Consider the following 22,869-nt stretch of genomic DNA (forward strand, 5'->3'; position numbering starts at 1 on the left):
ACCTCCAACGTAAACAGGAGTTGCGCAAATGTCACTTTATAAATTAATGTAACTAACAATGGTGGTACACTGTTGATTGTTTGTGCAAATTTGTGAGTCTGTCTGTGGGTTTTTCCTCATCCGTACTCTCTGTTCTGTGATAAATAATAGCATGTAAATAGAGCAGTATGTGCATCAGCACTCGCTGATTAGGAAACCTGGACAGCCCAAGTTGACTCTTTTTATAATTTTGTTATTAAGACACAGAGCTCTTCATCTCCAGGGGACAAAATGAAATTAAAGGGCTCGTTACCAGTCTTTATTAATGAGACATTTTTTTTCTATTGGGGAAACAACCTCTTTATTGCCTGTGAGCAGCTGATGAAAAGATAATTGTGGTAAATGGCTAAAAGGTGCTGTTTACCTTTTAGTATGTCTTTAAAAAGCAGAAGCTATTATGATCAGATAGAATAAGCATGCTGTCAGGAACACATCCATCCATGTATTGGGGGGTTGCAGGGGTCTTGAGCCTATGTAAGCCCAACCCAGCATACATGAGGTGAAAGGCAGCTGCCAATCCCTTGGCAAGCACGAAGACAGACAATATTTACACCTACTGCAATTAAATTTATTTACCTAACCTACATGTCTTTGGACTGTGGCACCTGCAGGAAACCCACATAGTGATAAAGGTAACACGAAAGTATATTTGTCATCTCATACAAGCAATCCAATGCCGATTCATATTGTACTGGCATTACAGAACAACTCACGTCACGAAGGATTACATTATCAATAGTGATACAAATGTGCTCACTTTGTCCCTATGTACATACTTGAAATGTGTATAAATATGCACTGATGTACAGAGTATAAATGGTTGAATGAGAGTTGGATGACTCAATGAAAAGACAGTGGGATGGACAGAAAACAGACATGTTAACCTACTAACATGTTCGTCTGCCATCCCATCCCATCAGACCCTGCTGGAGGATGCTGAGCGCTGTCGACACAAGATGCAGACGGCATCCAGTCTCATCAGCGGTCTTGCTGGCGAGAAGGAGAGATGGACTGAGCAGAGCAAAGAGTTTGCTGCCCAAACAAAACGCCTTGTAGGTGGGTTTTGAAACAGGCTTCAAAACATAGCTGGCATTCGGAAAACTATGTCATCAAAGATATGTCTCTGCAAATAAATAATAATGATGAATAAATGATACAGGATCTGTAATAAAAACAAGGATTTGTGAAATATTGCTTGAATTAATGAGACAAGCCTTTACACCATTCTGTTGAGTGATTAAAAAAAGCAAGACACTCTTGGATGATTAATTGGCTAAAAATATAATGTCATAAATATATACCAGTATTTCTAATTACCAGCAACGTGGTCAGAGCATTTCATTTTAGATAGACATTTAATCCCTAGTGTATTGCTGACATAGTACAGTTTTTATGCATTTTACTTTTTATTGCCTTAACATTACCTACCACATCAGTGGCTGTTCTCCATGTTTAATAACAATTATGCACAACAGTATTTAAGTGTTAAACACTTTTGTCTTCTTGTTTCAGGTGATGTGCTTCTGGCAACAGCATTCCTCTCATACTCTGGCCCCTTCAATCAGGAGTTTCGTAATCTTCTACAGAGTGACTGGCAGCGAGAGTTGAGGCAACGCTGCATCCCATTTGGCAACAACCTCAATCTGACCGAGCTGCTCATTGATGCACCCACAGTTAGCGAGTGGAACCTACAGGTCAGTGAACTACTTTTGGAACTACAGCCAAAAGAATCAACTGTTTTAGTGCATATTGATACAGTATAAACAGTATGTGATCATTTTATAATAAAAATAATAATGATTTGCCTAGCTGAAGTGGTTATTTAACTATTGATAATTAACCTCATTCTTGGTAGAACATATTTATATATCATTTAATTGTTTGGTGATACTTTAACTCAAATACTGGATAGCAAACAGAATTAATCAAATGAATTCTTGAAATAAAAACTGTAATTAGCTGGCATGACCAAACATCAGGGTTGAACCTAAATCAGTGTTTGTCTTCTGTCTTGAAGGGGCTCCCCAATGATGACCTGTCCATTCAGAATGGCATCATTATCACCAAAGCTGCCCGCTTCCCCCTCCTTATTGACCCCCAGACGCAGGGAAAAATCTGGATCAAAAACAAAGAGTCCAGGAATGAGTTACAGGTTTGGGATTGCTTTCATCTATTGCTTAAAAATATATTACCTGTGTCGGCTGCTTTATTTTTATAATACACAGTGAGGGTGTATCATCTATTGAAATTATACAAGCGCAGCAACATTATTTTGGGGTAAGTGAGGTTTAACTTATATATTACTGTATGTAAAACCCACTGATGGCTGCAGTGTTTCATCTTATTATTCCTTTATATTTATATATATATATATATATATATATATATATATATATATATATATATATATATATATATATTTTTCTGTCGTCATCCATTTTGATGCAGGATTGCCAAAAATTTACAATAAAATAATTATAATAATAATAATAATAATATAATAAATAATATATTGGAAATCAATAACTACCCCCTGATGTCACTATTCAGTGTCAGTACCTTTTATTCTTCTGTTTCTAAGTACCATATGCATTATAGAATTTAATAATTTATTTTTCCCTTACATAGCTCGTGGGCCAGTTTTTGTCAAGCAAGATTTTGATTTTTAGCAGCCTCTAAAACCTTGACATTACTTAAAACAATATCTAGCTCAGTTTTTACCATGACTGTTTTCCTCAAATCATTTTCCTTGTCCAGCATGTCTTTTCTTCTCTAAGGCATCCTGAAAAAGTACTGCCTATTTCTGCAGATTTAATACAACCAGCCAAGGTCACCGGCCCTGTTAGAGGCAATCTGTGAGCCAAGTGAATGCATTCTGCTATCCTATTAGGAGTGTCCCTCCCGAAAACCCATTTCCACAAGCTGAGGGTTTAAACCTCATCACCTCGTGACCTCATCAAATCAACTGTATTTGTTTTTTGAGGTTTTCTAAAAAAAGCTCATCTGTAAAACTGATGTTATTATTTGACATGTCACATTCCCCAGACAGGTTAGCCTTTGGATCTAGGTATGAATTAGGAATAAGTCAACTGTGTCTCCCCTTCATTTGACTGTTTCAGATGCTTTTCTCTGTCTGACTGATAAATTTGATGATCAGGCTGTTGGAAACAGTGCCGAGGTCATTTAGTCATGAAGAAAGTATAATAATAATAAAATGTTATTATCTTCTCTGCTACAATGAACATTAAAACCAGGTTTCATAAAAAGACAACATAAATGTCTGATAGGGACATGGGGCATTGTTGTGGCTGACCACTGATATAGTGTCTTGATTAGAAAGGGAATGCTTCCAGATGACAGTTGCATTACATGTTTATCTCCCACAATTACATTTTTCCATATGCATGTATTAATAGAGGTCTCATGCTCTGATCCCAGATCACCTCACTGAACCACAGGTACTTTAAGAACCATCTGGAGGACAGCTTGTCTCTCGGGCGCCCCCTTTTGATTGAGGATGTAGGGGAGGAGTTGGACCCTGCACTTGACAACATCCTTGAAAAAAACTTCATCAAAACTGGCTCCACGTACAAGGTAATGTGGCAGAAATAACTCTCCTGAGACCCTCATGTACCAGATTTTTAGTTTTTTTTCTCCTTGGGTAGAGGAGTGTGAAATGAGCAGGCGTGTTTTGCACTGGTGGAGGGCGTGATGGGACTTAGCCAAGTCCCACTTGCCAACTGTCACACCTATGCTGATGCAGGTTGATTAGCTCAGACAGGGGAAAACTAGCCCACTCTCTGACACTACACAGAGGGTCTTTGATTTCTCCAACCATGCCAGCTGGAGCACCAGTACTGAATCATGCTAATTGTCTTGGGACACATTAAAGTGTGCTCAGTGACATGATCCGCCACAGAGAGACTGCTTTATTGTGTACAACTTTAGTGATGTTGCAGTTCTTCTAGTTTGTGTTCATCTTTGAAATAATGCATTTCCACTTTTGTTTTGCTCTATGTGGTCATGTAGTAGTTCAGCAACACCACCTCTTATACAAAGTTATTCAAAGTTATTATACACTTAATTCTTGCACTGTAGGCATGTTATTAACACTTGAGGTGCTTGCTTTCTATAACAAATGTATGCAAGAGACTGAAGGGTTTACTTTTATCTCTTACATTTAGATTGTAAATTTTCAACATGGTATAGACATTTTGTATCGTCAAATGAATTTAACTCAATCACTGAATGCTGTTGATAGGATCAATAGTATGAATGGAAAATGAAATTGGTGGAGGTGATTTGGAGATGCAATGCTTGCCACAAATTAACTTTACTTGGGCAGGCCACTTAGGTACAGTAAGTTAACGGTCGCCAAATATACTGCCATTCAGTTTTTATTTTTATTTTTTTATTCGTCTGAGAGGATGACGGTATCAGCAATCGATTAGCTACTAGACAATCTTTCCTTTTTCTTTCCCTCTCATACCTGTTTGTATTGCTTCTACAGCCAAGCCAGAGGCAGCCCAATGCAGTTATGTCCGGCTCGCAATGTGCAGCCAGTTTCAACATTATTTTCTCAGTGCGTGCAAACAAAATTTTGCATGAAGACACATCAAAAGATATGTCGTTTGATATCTGATTATGAAAAATGACAAGATTTGCATTGCATACTTGCCAGCTCTTGATTTTACTGCCCTTCTCGTGCTCCTGGAGTTTCTGTTGTGTTGTTTACCTGAACTTTCTAAATCTGGCACTTCACTAATATATATTGAAAATAGCCTTGTATCACTGCTCTTACGTATTGCACATAGCGTACTTATTCCTTACATTTGTAAGTGGCAGAAAGAGATGAGTGGACAAACACAAAAGCAGACAGACATGATTAAGATTAGCTTAATGTGCGATTAGAAAAGACCAAAATGATGTTATCTGTTTGAATTTAACAAAATATTAATTGAATCAAATTATTGCATGAAAGGTCACACATACCACCTTGTCACATGTAGTAGACCATTTTTCACCAGCTTTTCCACCAGCTACCCCCACAAGTATATCTCAGACCTGTGGGAAACACTGCGATGCAAAAGTTTTTCATGTCCTGTAAATGAAGTATGCAGTTTGTTTCTGTGCTTTGTTCAAGTAACTGTGTTGTATTTTTTCAGTAGCTCCATGTGAGATGAGAAGGAAAGGGAAAGCCAAATCAGGCTTTAAATATCCACATCAGTGAGGTCATTTAATTAGCACTAAAAGTATTTTTAAATTAAATCTTAATAGACAAACATGCTAATCACGCATTTAATATTGAGCCCCACTCAAGCTGATTTCTACCATGGGCAAGTCTAATGAATGAGTTCATAATGAGAGTGTGGCCCATTAAACACAATTATAGTTTGCCTTTATAGAGGGTCTCACCAGCTTCAAGAAACTACATTTCCTGTTGATTGGAAGTGAAATCTAATATTGTGCCTCCATCCTGCCAGATGCCTATTGCTTTTGCTTTTTTTTAATTTGTGGTTGGACCATGAAAAATGGACCACACTCTGTTTCAGCATCCTAATTTCCTGTAATGTACTGTTGGAGTTAGATATTTTTAATTTGGAAAATGGAAGTGCATTGTTTGAATGGTTCTTATTTTGTCTGAATTGTGTTAGCCAAAATGATAGCCCAGAGCAAGCTTTGGATGTGCATTCTGGGTTTTACAGGAAATACAGTATTGTACATGACAAGGATGCACTCTAATTTGGTCTTTCTGCCAATAATTCTGCCATAATACTTTTGCAAAAACATTTTTATTGCACACATAAATGTGTCTTTTCTGTGATGGTTGTAAAGATGTCAACAATAATTTCCACAAAACTCAATGGAGAGATCAGTCCCAGTGCATTTTATATGTGACCCTTTCCCATCCAGATAACCATGAATTTAGGTTATTGTCCTGCAGTTCGGAGAAGTTTTCCAAGAGGGCTTTCTACCAGAAAGAGATTTCTTGGTTAAGGATAGGAAATGGAAGATTTCTTTCAGAAATGGCTTTCTGGGTGCAAGGAAAACTTCTCCTATGTGCTATTGTATAGTTCATTACAAAAGGAATGGATTTCCAAATTTGCCATTGCAATCTTCATCTCTAACTTTCCCTCACACACACATGCATGTTCACATACAGAAAAACAATATCAGACAGAATGTAAAAGGTTGTGAAAAGAGTCAGAGTAAAAGTCTGCTTCAAGGCATTTCTCTCTCCCTCTCATTATCGCCTCTCAGCTCCTGTTTCTGGCCAATACTGTTTATTCAGCAGCTGACACTGCAGCTGCCTCTATCTCACACATGCATCAAACAAACACACGCATGTACTCACACACACAACAAACATACCATTTAACTGCAGATAAACATGCACACACACTCACACCGTATGTTGATTGCAAGTGAGCATGTGATCCATGGACACATCACATTCAAGCATAAGTCAGATACCTACTGAGAGGTGTTGACGCACTCCCTCCCACTCTCTCCTGAAAACTTTAATTTCTATTAATATCCTGGTGTGAGGAGGAAGTGAAGGTGTCTGCAGCCGACAGCTCCTGGCACAAACGGGCAGATGGGTAATCAGAAGTTTTACTGCCATGAGTCATTAATTGCTGATCAGAGCAAACACAAGATGCACACATCTATGCAGATGTACACGCTCATACAAACATTAACACACAGGAAATGCTTCTGAGCAGCTGTATCTGCAAAGTGTTCGATTAGACCAGGATATCTTTACCATGTTTGTCAGTATGGCCTGTTCATACATTTAAACACAAAGATAAGTGACTCTCACTATAATTGTACCTTCATGTCTTGTTGGTTTGGGGATGAATTTTACCCAATGTACTTTTGTTATTTACCCATTTAATGAGATGTTTTGTGATGCTGACTGTACTTTCTATCTTTGTGTCCTTTCTTCTGTCTTTTTCTTTTTGCAGGTAAAAGTGGGTGACAAAGAGGTGGATGTGATGAAGGGCTTCAGGCTGTATGTGACCACCAAGCTGCCTAACCCTGCCTACACCCCCGAGATCAGTGCTCGCACCTCCATCATCGACTTCACTGTCACCATGAGAGGACTGGAGGACCAGCTGCTGGGCAGAGTCATCCTCACAGAAAAACAGGTAGAGCTGCTCTCAAACTAAATGGTAGCCACTATAATGTCTGTATATACAGTATATATTAGCTGTTTATTTTGAATTAATTTATCTGGTAAATGGACCTGCACTTCTTAGTCTTCCAACCAGTCAAAGTGCTTTAAAACTACATATCACATTCACGCACACATTTAAACACTGGTGGCCAAGGCTACCACACAAGGTGCCACCTGTTACTCAGCTTAAAAACACTCCCACACTGATGAACAGTCATCAGGAGCAATTTGGACTTCATTATTTTGCCCAAGGATACTTCAACATGTAGACAGGAGAAGCCAGATTTAAATTTCAGTATGGTTCTACAGAAATGATGTCCCTCTGGCTTGCTTAGATTTTTATAATTCCTTTTCAAAAACGCTTGAAAACCATTAAAATGTGGGGCACCTGGTGGCTCAATGGATAGAGCGGGCGCCCCATGTAGAGAGGCTGTGTCCTCACTGCAGCGGCCACAGGTTCAATTCTGGCCTCAGCCCTTTGCTTTGCTTTAAAGAGAAAAGAAGAAAACCATTTAAATGCAGACCCCCAGCACCTCGTACTGTGTACCTCATCTCTCTCTCTCTAGCAAGCACAAACTGTGTGACAACATAACTTGGGAAGTAATTATTCTGCTTTGAATATTGAACATGGCAATCATTACTGGCCTGACAGTGTGAAGAAACAGCCACACAACAAAAATGAGTGTACGTGTGCACCAATGGCAAAAGTACACACAAAGACACAAACAATCTATAGTTTCAGGGACTAGATTCATTCATTGTGCGCAATAGAAATCCATTACGAATGCACCCAATGCTGAGGACGCATTGATCGGGACTGTGAAAAGACTGGTTGTAACAGCTGATGCTGGGATGAAGGATTTATGCTGGACGGAAAAAGTGGCTCATTATCTGTGTACTAAATATGGATTTAATCACAATGTGAGTTGAATCAGCAATCACAGCTTTAAAACCTATCTCTTCACAGTTCAGTAACATTAACCAGCCGAACATCATTATTCTGTTATGATGAACTCAAAATATAAAAGATAGATGCAGTTTTGAGTGTCTTTGTTTTCAGGACACAGTTAGTTGTCTTTACCACATTAGTCTTTTTAGTGTACCTGTAAAATCAGACACAGTTTCAAAGTAGCTTATATTTCCCTTGGGTTTACTGTGGATGACTGAGGTTTTGGTTCAGAGGAGTACAGTCCCTTTAATTCATGGACTGTCAGACTGGGCAGTGGCACTTACTACTCCCTGTTACTGTGGTGTTTTGCTTTCATCTGAGAAGACACAGTTATTTTTCTGCTAACTCTCTTTTCTAGTACTTCCTTTGTATTCAGTGGATGCCAATATTCGACTCACTTGATGTGGATAGGCTCATGGAGATGGATGGGCTTATTTTTTTTTTTTAATTCTGCTTAGATTATTCACAGCAATTAATTGTGTTTGGTAAAAAAAAAAAAAAAAGACTAGGATTCTTTGCAAAATGATAACCATCATCATCATCATCATCATCATCATCATCATCATGTGCATTTATACCCAAGCTCATAAAAACCTGCCAGACATGTTTCAGGAAAGGGTGTAGCGTATAGTGTAGTGTTAACTGACCCTGCAAAAGGCAGAATGTGAAAGGATGATAGTGTCTGGCCATGTGTTCACTAATGACCAGACTACCATGATATTGCTCTGGATAACAAGATAAATCTCACATGCTCTTCTCTTTCATTTTATCCACTCTCAGGTCAAAATGTCAACTTCCAGTATCTCATAAGCTAAAAGGCATTTTGGGGATCAAATTCCTGCTCCCCAGGGGGTGAACCCCTTTGAATTTGATGATCCTTTGACCTTCCCTCTAGCACTGTGCTACAGCTATGTAACCTGTTTTTTAACACCAGGAACTGGAGAAGGAGAGGACAGACCTCTTAGAAGATGTGACATCTAACAAGAGAAAGATGAAGGAGCTAGAGGACAACCTCCTCTATCGACTGACCAGTACACAGGCAAGCAAATACTTAAACTTTGATGTATCAGACAACATTTGAAAGAGCATTGCTTCCAACTGAAATTATGAATGTGGGCATGTGATAATGACCAGTGTGGATACCTTAGTAGTGTTGGGAGTTTTTAAAGCTAGTTTATCTGATTCCTGGTGTGTCTTTATTTTCATTCTGTTTTTATAAAGCAGACTGTTGGTTACATATGCAATATGCTCATGTAGAGGTTCATGAAAACATTGGCCAGGAAGTTTATTCCCTATAAAAGGAAGTTACATAAATAAGGCCTTCCAATTAAAGAATTTTAGAAAAAAGTATCTGTCCATCTGTTACAGTCATGGGTATGTTTTCATTTTCATTTATCCTCTCTATAGTATCCTTTATCCTAACTTACCCTTGCAAATATGTCACTTTGTAGGGTTCACTGGTGGATGATGAGAGTCTGATTATTGTACTTGGCAACACCAAGCGCACGGCTGAAGAGGTCACTCAGAAACTACAGATTGCTGCAGAGACCGAGATCCAGATCAATACTGCCAGAGAGGAGTACCGACCTGGTAGGGCGTGACAACTGGCTCAGTGACAGAATTTACACTTTTTTGCGATTTTTGCGGTTACAGTGAGCCAGCCAAGTTCAGGTTCAATCACAAAATACTGATCATTTTCAGTTCATAATTCAGCCCAAGCAATGACAAAATGGGAACTATCCAGAAAAGGACTCACTACACACTTTCCTTTAAAACAGACTCTTTGTATGAACTAAATCTAGATTAATCTGTGCCACAAATTCCTTAGTTAACAGAGGTTAAATGGGCAGTTCACCCCAAAATAAAAATTACATACTTTTCCTCTTACCTGTTGGGATATTTATCATTTGAGATTGTTTTGATGTGACTTGCTGGATGTTGGAGACATCTGTCTTCTCTCAAATATAAAAAACCTAGATGGCACTCTGCTTGTGGTACTCAAAGAACTAAAAACATGCATTTGAAGAACTCAACAGCAATGTCTCTTTACAGAAATTATGAACTGGTTATGCAAGATTATCCACAGACCTGAATGTTTGCAGTTTCGTTTCTACCAAACTACATTCGGGAACTGTATCATTGCTCAGAAGGAAGCATGCCTCTTCTTGCGCTTGTGACAGTGCAAGAAGAGGCATGCTCCTTGGCTTAGCTGTAGTGAGAGTTGGCTCAGCAGTGCTAAGTGAGCTATCAGTAGATGCACACTATTTAGTTCTATTATACTTGAGAGAAGGCAGACATGTCTGCCATAGAGTTCATGAACTCAAAACAATCTAGATAAATAAATTGCACTACAGGAAAGAGGAAAAATGTGTATTTTTAAAGATGTCCCAGTTGTTTGCTTTTTAACTTTTAGTAAAAATCTTTTTTTGCCAATAATTTTATGAAAGTTTGAGACAGGAATTTCTTAAAGGAGTTATTTTTTGATTTGGAGGCTGTAAAGTCAACAGACACCTCTTTAAGTTAAAAACATGAGCTTCAATTACCACACTTCTTTTGTCATTGCTATTGTGATTTTTGTGTTTGTTTGTAGTGGCCACCAGAGGCAGTATCCTGTACTTCCTGATCACAGAGATGAGTATGGTGAACGTCATGTATCAGACATCTCTGAGACAGTTCCTGGGACTTTTTGACCTTTCTCTGGCTAGGTGAGAATAATCTGGTATTTGCTGCTCTCTGTGTGGCATGGTGTTTACCCATAAACTGCAAGCTACTCCATGTCAGCCTTTGTCTTACAAAGCTGGCTCACAAACATTACACCTCTTATTGTGATTTATAAAGTTTTAGTGGGGGACTTGTTTTGGTTATTGGCATCATGACTCAGTGCTGCTGGAGTACTTTGTGCACTTTCTAGGCACCTGAAACTGATTAAAATTCAGATGTCTGCATTATTATATCAGCCTTCCCAAAAATAATGATTTCTAAAAAGGGCAAAACAATATTAAATTTACTTCAGACAGCTAAATCTGTATAATTTAACTTAACAGCCAGACAATCTGTGGCCCAAAACCGACATTAACTCCCAAAATCTTTCTACTAATTACCAATTTACAGTTACTTCAGCTGGAAAATAGATACTGGCATATGTTGTCAGAAATGTTAGTAGTGTACATGGAGCACATTTTAACAGCACAATGAAGTGGTGAATACAAAACGGATAGTCAAACTGCACAACATTACCAAGATATTTTCTTAGTCTTTGTCTGTTTGCTCTTACTTTTAGCCATGAAATACAATTTACATTCATTTTCATCGTACCTTTGTACTAAAAATAAGCTTTGTAATTTGCCGATTATAAAAGGAAGCTACCTGTGTTTCAGGGTTTCTTTTGTTGTTAATGATCATCCTCATACATTAATGTGATTGTGGCATTTTGTGATGTGAAGATGGTGACTCTTGTACTCTCTGGAGCACAAGTGGAGCCATGCACTTAAAAATCTAGAGGAGGATGAAATTAGTGGGGACTTAATTAGCATCTTTGAATTCCAAACAATAGTGTGATTCAATATAGCAATGCTACAAAGATGGCCGTAAGCATTACTATAGAGTTTTATGGTCAAATCTGTTTCAAACGGTGCCACAAATATTGAATATAATTAACTCCATAAAGGTAGTTTTTGATTCAGGGCAATTAAATTACTTCACACAGGCATTTAATTTACTGTATTCACTTCTTGCACATAATTCATGTTCTTCTTAAGTACTATGTATATGTGAGGCAAATATTGGAGAGTGGAGAGATTTATTATTGTAGCCTCTACTTAACATGTGGATGTAAACTGAAGGAAATTATTTTCATGTTGGAGGTGGAAACTACGTTTATGTACGGTATTGAGTGTTAAGTGTTTTGAGTGTCTGAGGCAAACATCAGATACAGTGACAGCCCATTGTGACCAGCTACCCACTGATTTGCCAGCTTGAATGATTTCTCATCAAACCATACAGCTCATTGTGTCAATATTCCCAATAACCTTAATGGCTAGAGGAAGCTTTCACATAATTCACTGTTACCAAATACCACATTACTGACATTTAGTCAGCACCATTTATGCTGAAGCCAGTAAAGCATTAACAATTACGTTAACCAGAATGACCATGCTGTGATCTCTAGTCCATACTTGATTTGTTAGTTAATATTAGTTTAAAGTATGTGACATTATTAAATGGGTTCATAAGCAGCAAATTAATTAAACTTAATATGTGGTGTTTGCTATGAAATTCTACTCGAACAGGTCATCTAGAAGCCCTATTACCAGCAAACGCATCGCCAACATCATAGAGTTTATGACCTTTGAGGTGTACAAGTACGCAGCACGGGGTCTATACGAGGAGCACAAGTTCCTCTTCACCTTGCTGTTGACGCTGAAGATCGACATGCAGAGCAATAGGGTCAAACATGAGGAGTTTCTCACGCTCATTAAAGGTAAGAGGAAAAATTTAAGAGTGCAGGTATTATTTGTAAAAGTTCTGATTTCTCATGTACTTGCATTATGCAAGAAGCTCCAAACTTGGAAACGTGGGAGCTGGCTTTTGAACTACAAATAATATGCATATGAACAGCTTTTTGCATTACAAAGAAATTGTATCTTGATAACTTCTGAGTGCTGCCTTTTGACTGAATTGCACTATGCAGTCACTCTTGTTTGATTTCCTAGTATTTATTTACAGCTTGGTTTCAAAACGGCTCAGAATGTACTCATCGATCCTCATATAACTGTCTGATGTGGGAAGACTCAAGGGATACTAATTAGCATGTGAAATGAACTGAAACTATACTTGCTCTGGTGCAGTGCTTAGCAATGTGTGTTGTCTGCTTATCAGACATCTTGAAACCCAGTTATGTTCGTTCAAGCTAAACTTATTTAGAGTACAATCGTGTGAAGTGGTGAGTTTGAAAACATCTAATGCCTACCATTCACTTGGAGACTACAAAAGACTTTGAGAGGACCCAAGTCTGACACCCTGGGGATTTTACAGGGTCACTATTTGCAAGACTACAACTAGATTCCTTCTCCAATCTCCAATCTCCAATCCTGCTCCTGGTGGAAAGTATTACACCAAACCCCTTTTTAAGACAAAATTATTGAAGGATTGAGCTGCTGTAAAGTCAGTCAGTCAAGTAAAAGTTTCTAGGAATAATTTTTTTCTTTGTCTTTCTGATCTCTCACCCGTGTTTCATTCACCAGTCTTTTATGTCTCATCTTCAAGGACTGATTTGTTGTGTGAGTACCTAGAATAGATATTGGATACATTTTGAGCTCAGGAAAGACAGTACATATACTGGCATTCCAGATACCCTTCTCTACTGAGACTGTGTTGAAATCTCAGCATACAGAGAAGAGAAGCTACGAGTGTTGTTGTATAGTTAGGACTCTAAAAAACAGCCTCAAGCCCCTTTGATAAAGTCAGAGTGAAGTTGCCATGTGTTTTCTGTGCTGTTTTTTTTATTCTTTATTCATTATTTATTTACCTGAGAGATTTTTTTTAAATCCTGTCTCAAGGTTTACACACACATTTCAAACATATTGGTATTGTAGCAGTTCACTGAATCAGAAATCTGGAGTGCTCCTCACCGCAGGGATAAAAGCCAGCTATAGCGACTGTCAAGGCCAGAACAGACAGTCTGCTACATGCATGCAGCTTCCACCATCTGTCAGCTCTGACCTGCTGAACATTGACTCAATATGACTTGTGTATATTTTGTGTGTTGTGTGTTTTCGAGTTGGCATTTGTTTGAAGCATTGATCGTTTTGTGTTGTGATATATTATTTTGTACAATCAGATTTTTTTTCTGATTGGATCTTCCTGTTTTTGTGTATGTGCATGTGTGTATTGTTGTTGTTGGTGTGTGTGTTATTGTGTGTGTGTGTGTGTGTGTGTGTGTGTGTGTGTGTCTCATCCAGGAGGTGCATCTCTGGACCTAAAGGCCTGCCCTCAGAAACCGGCTAAATGGATCCTTGACATGACTTGGCTAAACCTTGTAGAGCTCAGCAAACTGTGGCAGTTCTCTGATATACTGGATCAGGTACAAAACACACACACACACACACACACACACACACACACACTTTATCAATTGAGACATTCCCTGACAGGTGTATAATACCTTTCTTTTAGCTGAGAGAGTTTTTACCCAGCAGGACTTCTATCCATTAATTGTGCAGATAACAGTGCTCATCTGTCCTACACACACAGATTCAACAGTGGTCTCTAGGTGCTTATTAAATATTTTTCACAGCTCTCTTTTGCTCTAGTAAGCATGTCAATATCAGTCTCACCATGTCTCACTTCATCTCTCTCATACATACACACACACACACACACAAACACTGGACTGTCACTCACATACAAGTACACACATCCTTTTGGGTGACTGACAGCCTCGTTGCTCCCATGGAGGTAAAAGCTCAGTGCTCTGTGAAATGAGCTTAGTTTGGAGAAACTTCCAGTCAATTACTTTTGGATGAGCATATGCACACACACACACACACACACACACACACACACACACACACACACACACAAATGTGTATGTGTGTGCACCCTTGTTTTCCTTCACATGCACAAATGCAGGAATATGTTTGTGTGGATGATGATGCTTGCGGTGATGATGAGAGAAGTGGATTAACAGTTCTTTGTTTAATGAAATCAATCTTCCCAGAAGAACAATGCGAGGACAGGATTGTGATGTCACCCAGAATAGAGACAAAACCACCTGAGTCTTTGCACTACAGTACAAAAAAAAAAAAAACTTTACTACACACATGACACACCTTATTCACACATAAAACACGCAAACATCATATTCAAGTACCCGAATTAGCCTTGCTATTAAAGAAGTTCACGCAAACTCCTAAACTAGCTTAGAAGTGTGTGTGTGTGGGACATGAATGTGTAACACTTCTCTATAAACTACTATTAATGTGCTCTTCAGAAAAGATCTGAACCCCTTAAACAAAGTGGAGCTGCTCAGTGGCGAAGAGACAAAGACAAGCAGCTCTCAGTTGCGAAAGTGTTCCACTACATAAATGTAAATCAGGTGATTGCTTCACCTTCCTAAATAAATATGCATTAAAGTAGACACACTTCGTTTTAAAATGACCCACACAGCCATTTAATCAAAATTTAACTCAAAGCTTTTAAGTAGAATACATGTCCTGTAGAGATAAGATGACAATGTGATTCACGTAAGCAACTGTCAGCCTTACGTTGCAAGGATTACGACCTGGTTAACACAGCTGTTTCTGTTAAAGAAATCTGATTTCTTAAGCATGTATCTGATTTCACTGTGTTTCTGATAGGGTTATACATATGCAGATTTTCATGACAGAGCCCTCAGACAGGGAATATGTAGCTGTAAACGAGGGCAAATTTGATTACTTACCAGCTGCATGTAAATAACATCTATGAAGTCACAAGGTTATTGTGGTGCATGTACTGTAAGCACAATCTCTGATATCCTGCTTAACCTAATTTCCTCCAGTAGCCTAGTTTCCTGCGTGCATGTAAACACAGTGTTTAGTAGGTTATGTGATGTCACAGAATATTTGCATATGTTGTGCTATGGAGCATTAATATCACCACTTTAAAGCACATGGGCTTTACATGGATTCAAAACAGACTGCTTCCCAGATTACTTTCACTAAGCTCAGCGCAACAAGCATCAACTCAGGACCTCATGTTTATAATAATCTAAGTTACATGGTGTGTCAGTCTGCATTTCTTGTGAAAGGATAAGGAGCATTTTCCGTGAATAAGACATAAACTGTATGCCAAATGCATTGCCGTAGAGGGCAGTCACCAGTATCTGTTTTTTTTTTTTTGTTTGTTTGTTTGGTTTTTTTAGCAAGATTAGAAAGGTCTTTCAGGTCCACCCCTGAAATCTGATCAGGCACCCCATAATAATTGGCTATCAGTCTTAAACTAAACTATAAAAAGGAATGACATTGCAATGTTAGAAAGTAAAATAGGTATGGGTAGTTGAGACAAAAATGAATTAATGCCCACGCAGGTGCCTGCAGCAGAGCTCGTACTTCATGCCACCACTGCATGATTCGGCGCTCCATTTGGGCTGCACTTAATGTAATTGAAAAAAAATGACAAAATGGTTGTCCAGTGAAAGGATCTATCTGTGTGTCCCTGTGTTAGAGCTGTTTACACATTTTCTTTCAGATAAGCCGTAACGAGAAACAGTGGAAGTCATGGTTTGATAAGGAGTCCCCAGAGGAGGAGGTGGTCCCAAACTCCTACGACCAGGCTCTTGACTGTTTCAGACGCCTGCTGCTCATACGCTGCTGGTGTCCTGACAGGACCATCGCACAGGTTAGAAAATATATGTGTGTGTGTTGATGTCCAGAATACGAGGATCTTGTGGCTTCAAAACAAATTTTGGTTGTTGAATCAGCTTTATCACACCACATTTGTTTACACTTTTGTACCCTGACTTATTTTGGTTGACTGAGTGTGATATGTCGAGCTGGCTCTTTAAGGACGAGATTTATGCCTTAGCCAGATTCATTGAAAATGCACGGACTTTACACAAGAAAACACTGTATCTGGTAAAATTGTCTATTATTTGTTTGTATATTTTGAAATGCCCCTTGAATAATTTATATTTTTTTCTGTGGATGTATTAGAAAGGTATACGCGACCATCTATATATCTTTTTTGTATTGTTATCCCCAGTATCTTATAAGCCCATGTGGGCTGGGCACAGTAAAGTGCACGACACTTAAATAAACAAATCAATCAATCAATCAATGTAATGGTATAAATCCAATTCCCACAGTTGTACAATGCAGTACTATGCAGTCATTCTATAACTTGTGCAAATGAATGAATATACATGGACGAAATACAGCAGAGTAGCCCGAAGCAGCATATTTTTAATCAGTTGATGGGCTGGAAGAGATATGCTGGTTTACTTGCACTAATGAGAGGAGCTTCAGTAAAGAGTAAGAGTCTAAAAATCTCTTAATCTACAGTAATATCTGCTGTGGCCGAGTCTTTCCTTGAAGGGAAAATGGAATATATTTAGTGAAACAGATTTCTCTCTGAAGCTCACTGAGCCTGACTATCTACAAAGGCTAATGGATATTCACTTTTTACTGATGGGTAGTTTTTTGGTCCATTGCAGACAAGCCGAGAGTGGAATTTATTTTGTTGCACTAACAAACAGTCCAGCAGTTGTCCTTTTCTGACCTCCAGCAGCAGCAGTCTTTACTGTTGACTGAAAAGAATAAACCATAAAGAAAAATTCTTTGATCTACTCTCTCAATCCCCAGCCCCCCAGAAAGTAAATGTATTCCTATATTTAGTTTTAACTTGACCTGCATTATAAAGCAGTAAACAAACATGCATACTTTGCCTTATTACTTTTCTTTATCCTCTAGGCTCGTAAATACATAATGGACACAATGGGAGAGAAGTACACTGAAGGGGTGATTCTTGACCTGGAGAAGACATGGGAGGAATCAGACCCACGAACACCCCTCACCTGCTTCTTATCAATGGGCTCAGATCCAACTGACTCCATCATTGCACTGGGAAAGAGGCTTAAAATTGAGACCCGTTATGTCTCCATGGGACAAGGACAAGAGGTTCATGCCCGCAAGCTTCTGCAGCAGACCATGGCTAATGTGAGTTAGTGTTATAAGCTTACTACTATCTTTGCGCCATTTGATGCTGCTGCAGAGCAGTTGTTTCATGCAATATATTGAACTAGACAGCAGCTGTCTCTAAAAAAAATTAGATGTGAAATGTCTCGTTAGTTCTCTCATCACTAAAACAGAATAACCTTTTCAGAGCAAATCATTGAATAAGACCTTTTTATTTTATTTTCAGCTCTGCGCAAGAATCTTATTGTAATGCAAGGCATTAATATTATTCATGCGAATTAATTGCATTTTTGAGGGGCTAAAGATGCTCAAAAAGTCATTAAACTTTGCACATGCATGAGAGCTGGTGAAAAATTTGATACTTTATGGGTGTCTTTCTTCCGGTGTGACAAATTGGCAAAGTAGCACCCCCTACAAAATTTAAACAAATTAGCCCTAAGGTTAGTTTTCACCTGGAAATATAAAATTCTAGAGGCTAAAGAAACACCCCAAAACTTAAAAAAAAGTCTTTTTGAGTCATACTCTTAACCCAGCAGGAAGTCATCCATTTTGAATCGAATCAGCAATTTTAGTGTATTTTTTTTACATTTCTAGAAGCTTTTCTTTAACAAACTCGTCTACGGGAATTCATCAGATCGGCATTAAATTTTGTCAGAACAATTTGACCAAACCTTATCAAGACCGTGTAAATGAAAAGATGTTAAAATTTTGTGAAAGGATGTTACCATGTGGCCATTTTGCCTGTTTTGCCATTAAACCGGGTTATGTTGTAACTTTAGTGTACAAAGTCCCGTCTGGCCCAGCTTTCTCATGCTTGATAAGAGTTCTGGCCTGTGGACACCTTCATGTTAATATAGAGTCAAAGTAATTACGTCACCTACTGGCAATAGGATGTATGCCTTGTGTGACAAATATCATTCAATTTACATAAATTTGATGTTGTGTGGTCCACATTCAGCAGCATAATTCATATTAGCGCATGTTCTCTATCACCACATGGTGCTTAAGTTGTATAAAATATGCAATATATACTTTCCAATGCCATGCACTTCACGCAGGAAATAATGTGTTTTGTGGTTTTGTACGATGGTTACGGACACAACACCCTCAATGTGGAGGAAGCTGCAAGGGCCTGGTAATATCTGCTTGCAGCTGTAATTTAATTTTTTTTAGATCTTGACTACATCATAAATTTTGCAGTCTTTGACATGGATGATAACCATTACTCTTATTTTTTTCCCCAGGGTGGCTGGGCATTACTCCAGAACTGCCACCTGGGCCTGGACTTCATGGATGAGCTAATGGACACAGTGACAGAGACAGACATTGTCCATGACAGCTTCCGCCTTTGGATGACCACAGAGGTCCACCGACACTTCCCCATCACGCTCCTGCAGATGTCAATCAAGTTCACCAATGAGCCACCACAGGGCCTCAAGGCGGGGCTTAGGAGGACCTATGGAGGTGGGGCCAGTTCGGTTCCGTTCATTTTGAAGTAAAACATAGTTAATCAAAGGTCAAAAATTTTTAATCATCATTTTACTGAGCCAGGTGAGAGTGATGAGGTAGTGTTAAGAATTAAGACGCATACACCCTGTCCCTATCGATACAGTGGTCCAGTCTGAAAATGCTGCATAAATATGGCGGAAATAACGTTAACTGTCAACAGATTTATCCTCAGTTTATAATTACAGGGGAATCAGACGTGTGTATCTGTGTGAGCAACATAGAGCAAGTTACAGAATGATGGGCATTGAGAGTGCTATTCTCTACATCTGTAAACAACTCTGGTGGATGCACACACACACACACACACACACACACACAGACACACAGACCTTCAATCTGTCACATAATCAGTAACTAAAGGAATGTGTATGTATCCTAGGGGAAAGTCAGCAGGAGGAAAGATGATAAACAACTGCTGCTCAATTCAGCGTATTTTACACCCAAGTACCAAAAGCCTGTGAGGTTCTTGAATTTTTAAAGAGGCTGAAACACGTGGTTTGTGTTTTTATTCAAAGAGGGAGAAAGAGAAGATAACTTATATGTTTTAGGCAGCTGTCTTTGCCTGGCTCATATGGAAAAGAGATATGTGAGGTTCCTGGAGGGCAGTTGAGAGCCTGGATAGACTCTTTAAGTCTTAATTAAAAATAAATTTCTTCATCAGATTAGGAGAAATCACTTGTTGTGTGCTGTGCATTTAGAATCCTATACTTTTGAGGGCATGAAGATTATTCCTATATTCCTTCAAGTGCAGCGGTTGTTTTTCTTATTTTGTGTGCGTTGTTATAAACGTTACAGTTCCCAAATGATGTTAGGCTAAACCACCTGGATTCAGGAGAAAACAAACTTCACACATGGGATTGCCTGTTAGGTGGATATTGTAGAGATGTTTTCAACAATTGAACATCTCAGAAATCAGATTTGTGGATTTACGTGATTATTGCTGATTATATTTTCTATTAATTATTTTGTAAATTAACATGGGAATTTCATTTGGAGTTTTTCAGATAGTTTTAAATCGCTTCACCACACTGTTAACGTCATGAGCCTGGCAACATGTCCCAAACTTTATTAGTGTTAAGGAAAGCCCCTTTAAGACATTGGCTGTCAAATATTTCCCCAAAGAGAATTGCCAGCTTGCATTGCGCCAGTTTAAAAGTGTGCACACAGTACTGTATGTGTGTCATTTCTCGAGTTATGGAAATTGTTTAAAATGTTTATATCAAATAATAAAAGTGATTCACTTGGCAAGTATTTATAATAACATTTGTTCCTCTAGATTAAAAGTCACCAGCTTAAAGCTGTTCTTAAGTCCCATATTACTTTTTATTTTGTCTTAGAAAGGGGAATCTGCCCTGAGTTTTTTTCCTCCTTTTAGGCTTGCTATTGTAGAAGTAACGAAGCTTGGAGGCTTTGGATTGCAGATCTAAATGTTGACCTCAAAAGCTGATAGAGCCACAAAGATTTCTGAAGCATTTTGTGTTCATCCATGTATTCCTCACCAGGTATAAACCAGGACCTTTTGGATGTCAGCAACATGGTGCAGTGGAAGCCAATGCTGTATGGAGTGGCATTTCTCCACAGCACAGTACAGGAAAGGAGAAAGTACGGACCTTTGGGATGGAACATCCCCTACGAGTTCAACCAGGCTGACTTCAACGCCACCGTTCAGTTTGTTCAGAACCACCTTGATGACATGGACATTAAAAAGGTAGTAGGTGACTTCTCTAGTGGCGGAAAAAGTACCCTCAGAACTTATACTCAAGTCAAAGTAGCAGTACAGCTGTGTAGAAATACTCTTTTACAAGTAAAAGTCATTTATTCGAAGGCGTGGTTAAGTCTAAGTACAAATCTATTAAAATCACAATATAGTGTAAGGGCTACATGTAAAACTATTCATGCAGATAAGCTCATTTCAGAATAATATATAATTGGATAATAATTATTGATGCATTTATATGCAAGGTTTGTTTTAATGGTGAAGCCAGTAAAGGTGAAGCTAATTTTTATTACTCTATATATTGCCAGGTTGCCTACATCATTACATTATGTATCGATAATCTGAATCTGTAAAGTAACTAGTAACTACAGCTGTCGAATCAATGTAGTTGAGTAAAAAGTAATCTATTTGCCCCATAACTGTAGTGGAGTATTGTAAAATATAATTTCTATAAACAAATATGAATACAGATGTTGGCAGCAGGACAAAAGTTTGCTTTCTAAATTGTTCTGCAGTCTGTTTGTAGTCAGAGTAATATTGACCAATCAAGTCTGAGTAGCGGGTAAACAGACTGTGTGGAGAGATGGAAGGCATTGGCCAAAATGGAATCTGGTCTGGTTGAACGACTATGTCATTTTTGGGTGTTTTTTAGCAGTCTTAAAATGAGTCTGCATTCATATGGAGATATGTGTTCATAGAGATTGCCTGAAATGATCGGCATGTGGAAGAGAGAAGTCTTGGCTCAGATATCCGCTGACTACACTGCAGCCCAAAAATATTGGCTCTTGCCCCCAGAGTCTTATCATTCTCAGACAGATAGCCGATGTGTTCTGAAACTTCATAAAGTAGAAATATTAAAGTACCTCAAAATAACTTACTTTAATAAATATTCTTAGCTACTTCCACCACTGCATCTCTCAAGTGCTACAGTGTAAGCCTCTAGGTGAACAAACATATCTTTAAAAGCTACCAACAACACTGAAGTGCAGACATTCAGAGTGATGATGGTTTTAAATGTTGCGTGAGAGCCTTTTTCTGTTGGAATCAGTGTGCACTCCGCAGCTACTAATCGAGCAGAAAAATATGTTTACTCTTAAAGTTTGTGTATAATAAATAAATCATAAAAATCATATTATTTACTACTTGAGTAAATAATCTGAAAAACTGCAATGTTCTGTATCAAAATGTAGGAAATATGCAACTTGTGCAAAATATTATGAATCCATCATTACAAGAGGAAGGGTGTCACCATGTCTGCACTGACATAACAATCAATGCATAATGCATTAGATAAGCTTTTCATGTTATTGCATTGGTTTCAAGAAAAATGTCCATCTGATCCCATTTCAAAAGTTGGTGTTACCAATTTAACCTCACCCTTATCTTCACAGTTTCTGTCATACCTTTATCTGAAGAGTTGATCAATGTTGTCATCTGATATGAAAGGCATTTCGGGAAAGTTTTATTTGCAGAAAAGTGTGACATCCAACTTTCATGAACGTGCAATAGAGAAATAATGACCACACTAGGTGCCTTTCCATCTGTCTCTTTTTATGCACATTTTCAATTTGTGCATTAAAAACAAAAAAAGGGAGTGGAAATGCTAAAAATCTGAAAATAATTTTCAAATGATCTCAATTTTCTTTATACCTGGAAAAGGTTATAAAGTCAGTGTTAAGAAGTCAGTGTATCAAGCAAGGTAAACACAACGAAGTGCACAGATTCAGCAAATAAATGACCGTCATGATGCACCATTATTGTATAGGCCACTGCAAGCTCTCTTCATCATCTCTGTAGGCTT

At 38.4% G+C, this 22,869-nt stretch overlaps 1 protein-coding gene across 1 annotated transcript in view; it reads left to right on the forward strand.

Annotated features, from left to right (window-relative positions):
• The window catches only part of dnah5 (dynein, axonemal, heavy chain 5), a 114,649-nt gene that overhangs the window by 80,261 nt on the left and 11,519 nt on the right, over positions 1-22,869 (forward strand). Inside the window, exons 68-81 of the mRNA XM_042490006.1 lie at positions 960-1,095; positions 1,552-1,733; positions 2,057-2,191; positions 3,478-3,633; positions 7,008-7,190; positions 9,103-9,207; positions 9,620-9,758; positions 10,759-10,873; positions 12,458-12,648; positions 14,129-14,250; positions 16,398-16,547; positions 17,618-17,863; positions 19,087-19,306; positions 20,854-21,059. Of these exons, the coding sequence (XP_042345940.1) occupies positions 960-1,095; positions 1,552-1,733; positions 2,057-2,191; positions 3,478-3,633; positions 7,008-7,190; positions 9,103-9,207; positions 9,620-9,758; positions 10,759-10,873; positions 12,458-12,648; positions 14,129-14,250; positions 16,398-16,547; positions 17,618-17,863; positions 19,087-19,306; positions 20,854-21,059 (2,286 nt within the window). The remainder of the gene's footprint in view (positions 1-959; positions 1,096-1,551; positions 1,734-2,056; positions 2,192-3,477; positions 3,634-7,007; positions 7,191-9,102; positions 9,208-9,619; positions 9,759-10,758; positions 10,874-12,457; positions 12,649-14,128; positions 14,251-16,397; positions 16,548-17,617; positions 17,864-19,086; positions 19,307-20,853; positions 21,060-22,869) is intronic.

The sequence above is a fragment of the Plectropomus leopardus genome, chromosome 7 (genome assembly GCF_008729295.1).
Source record: "Plectropomus leopardus isolate mb chromosome 7, YSFRI_Pleo_2.0, whole genome shotgun sequence".
Taxonomy (NCBI): Eukaryota; Metazoa; Chordata; class Actinopteri; order Perciformes; family Serranidae; genus Plectropomus; species Plectropomus leopardus.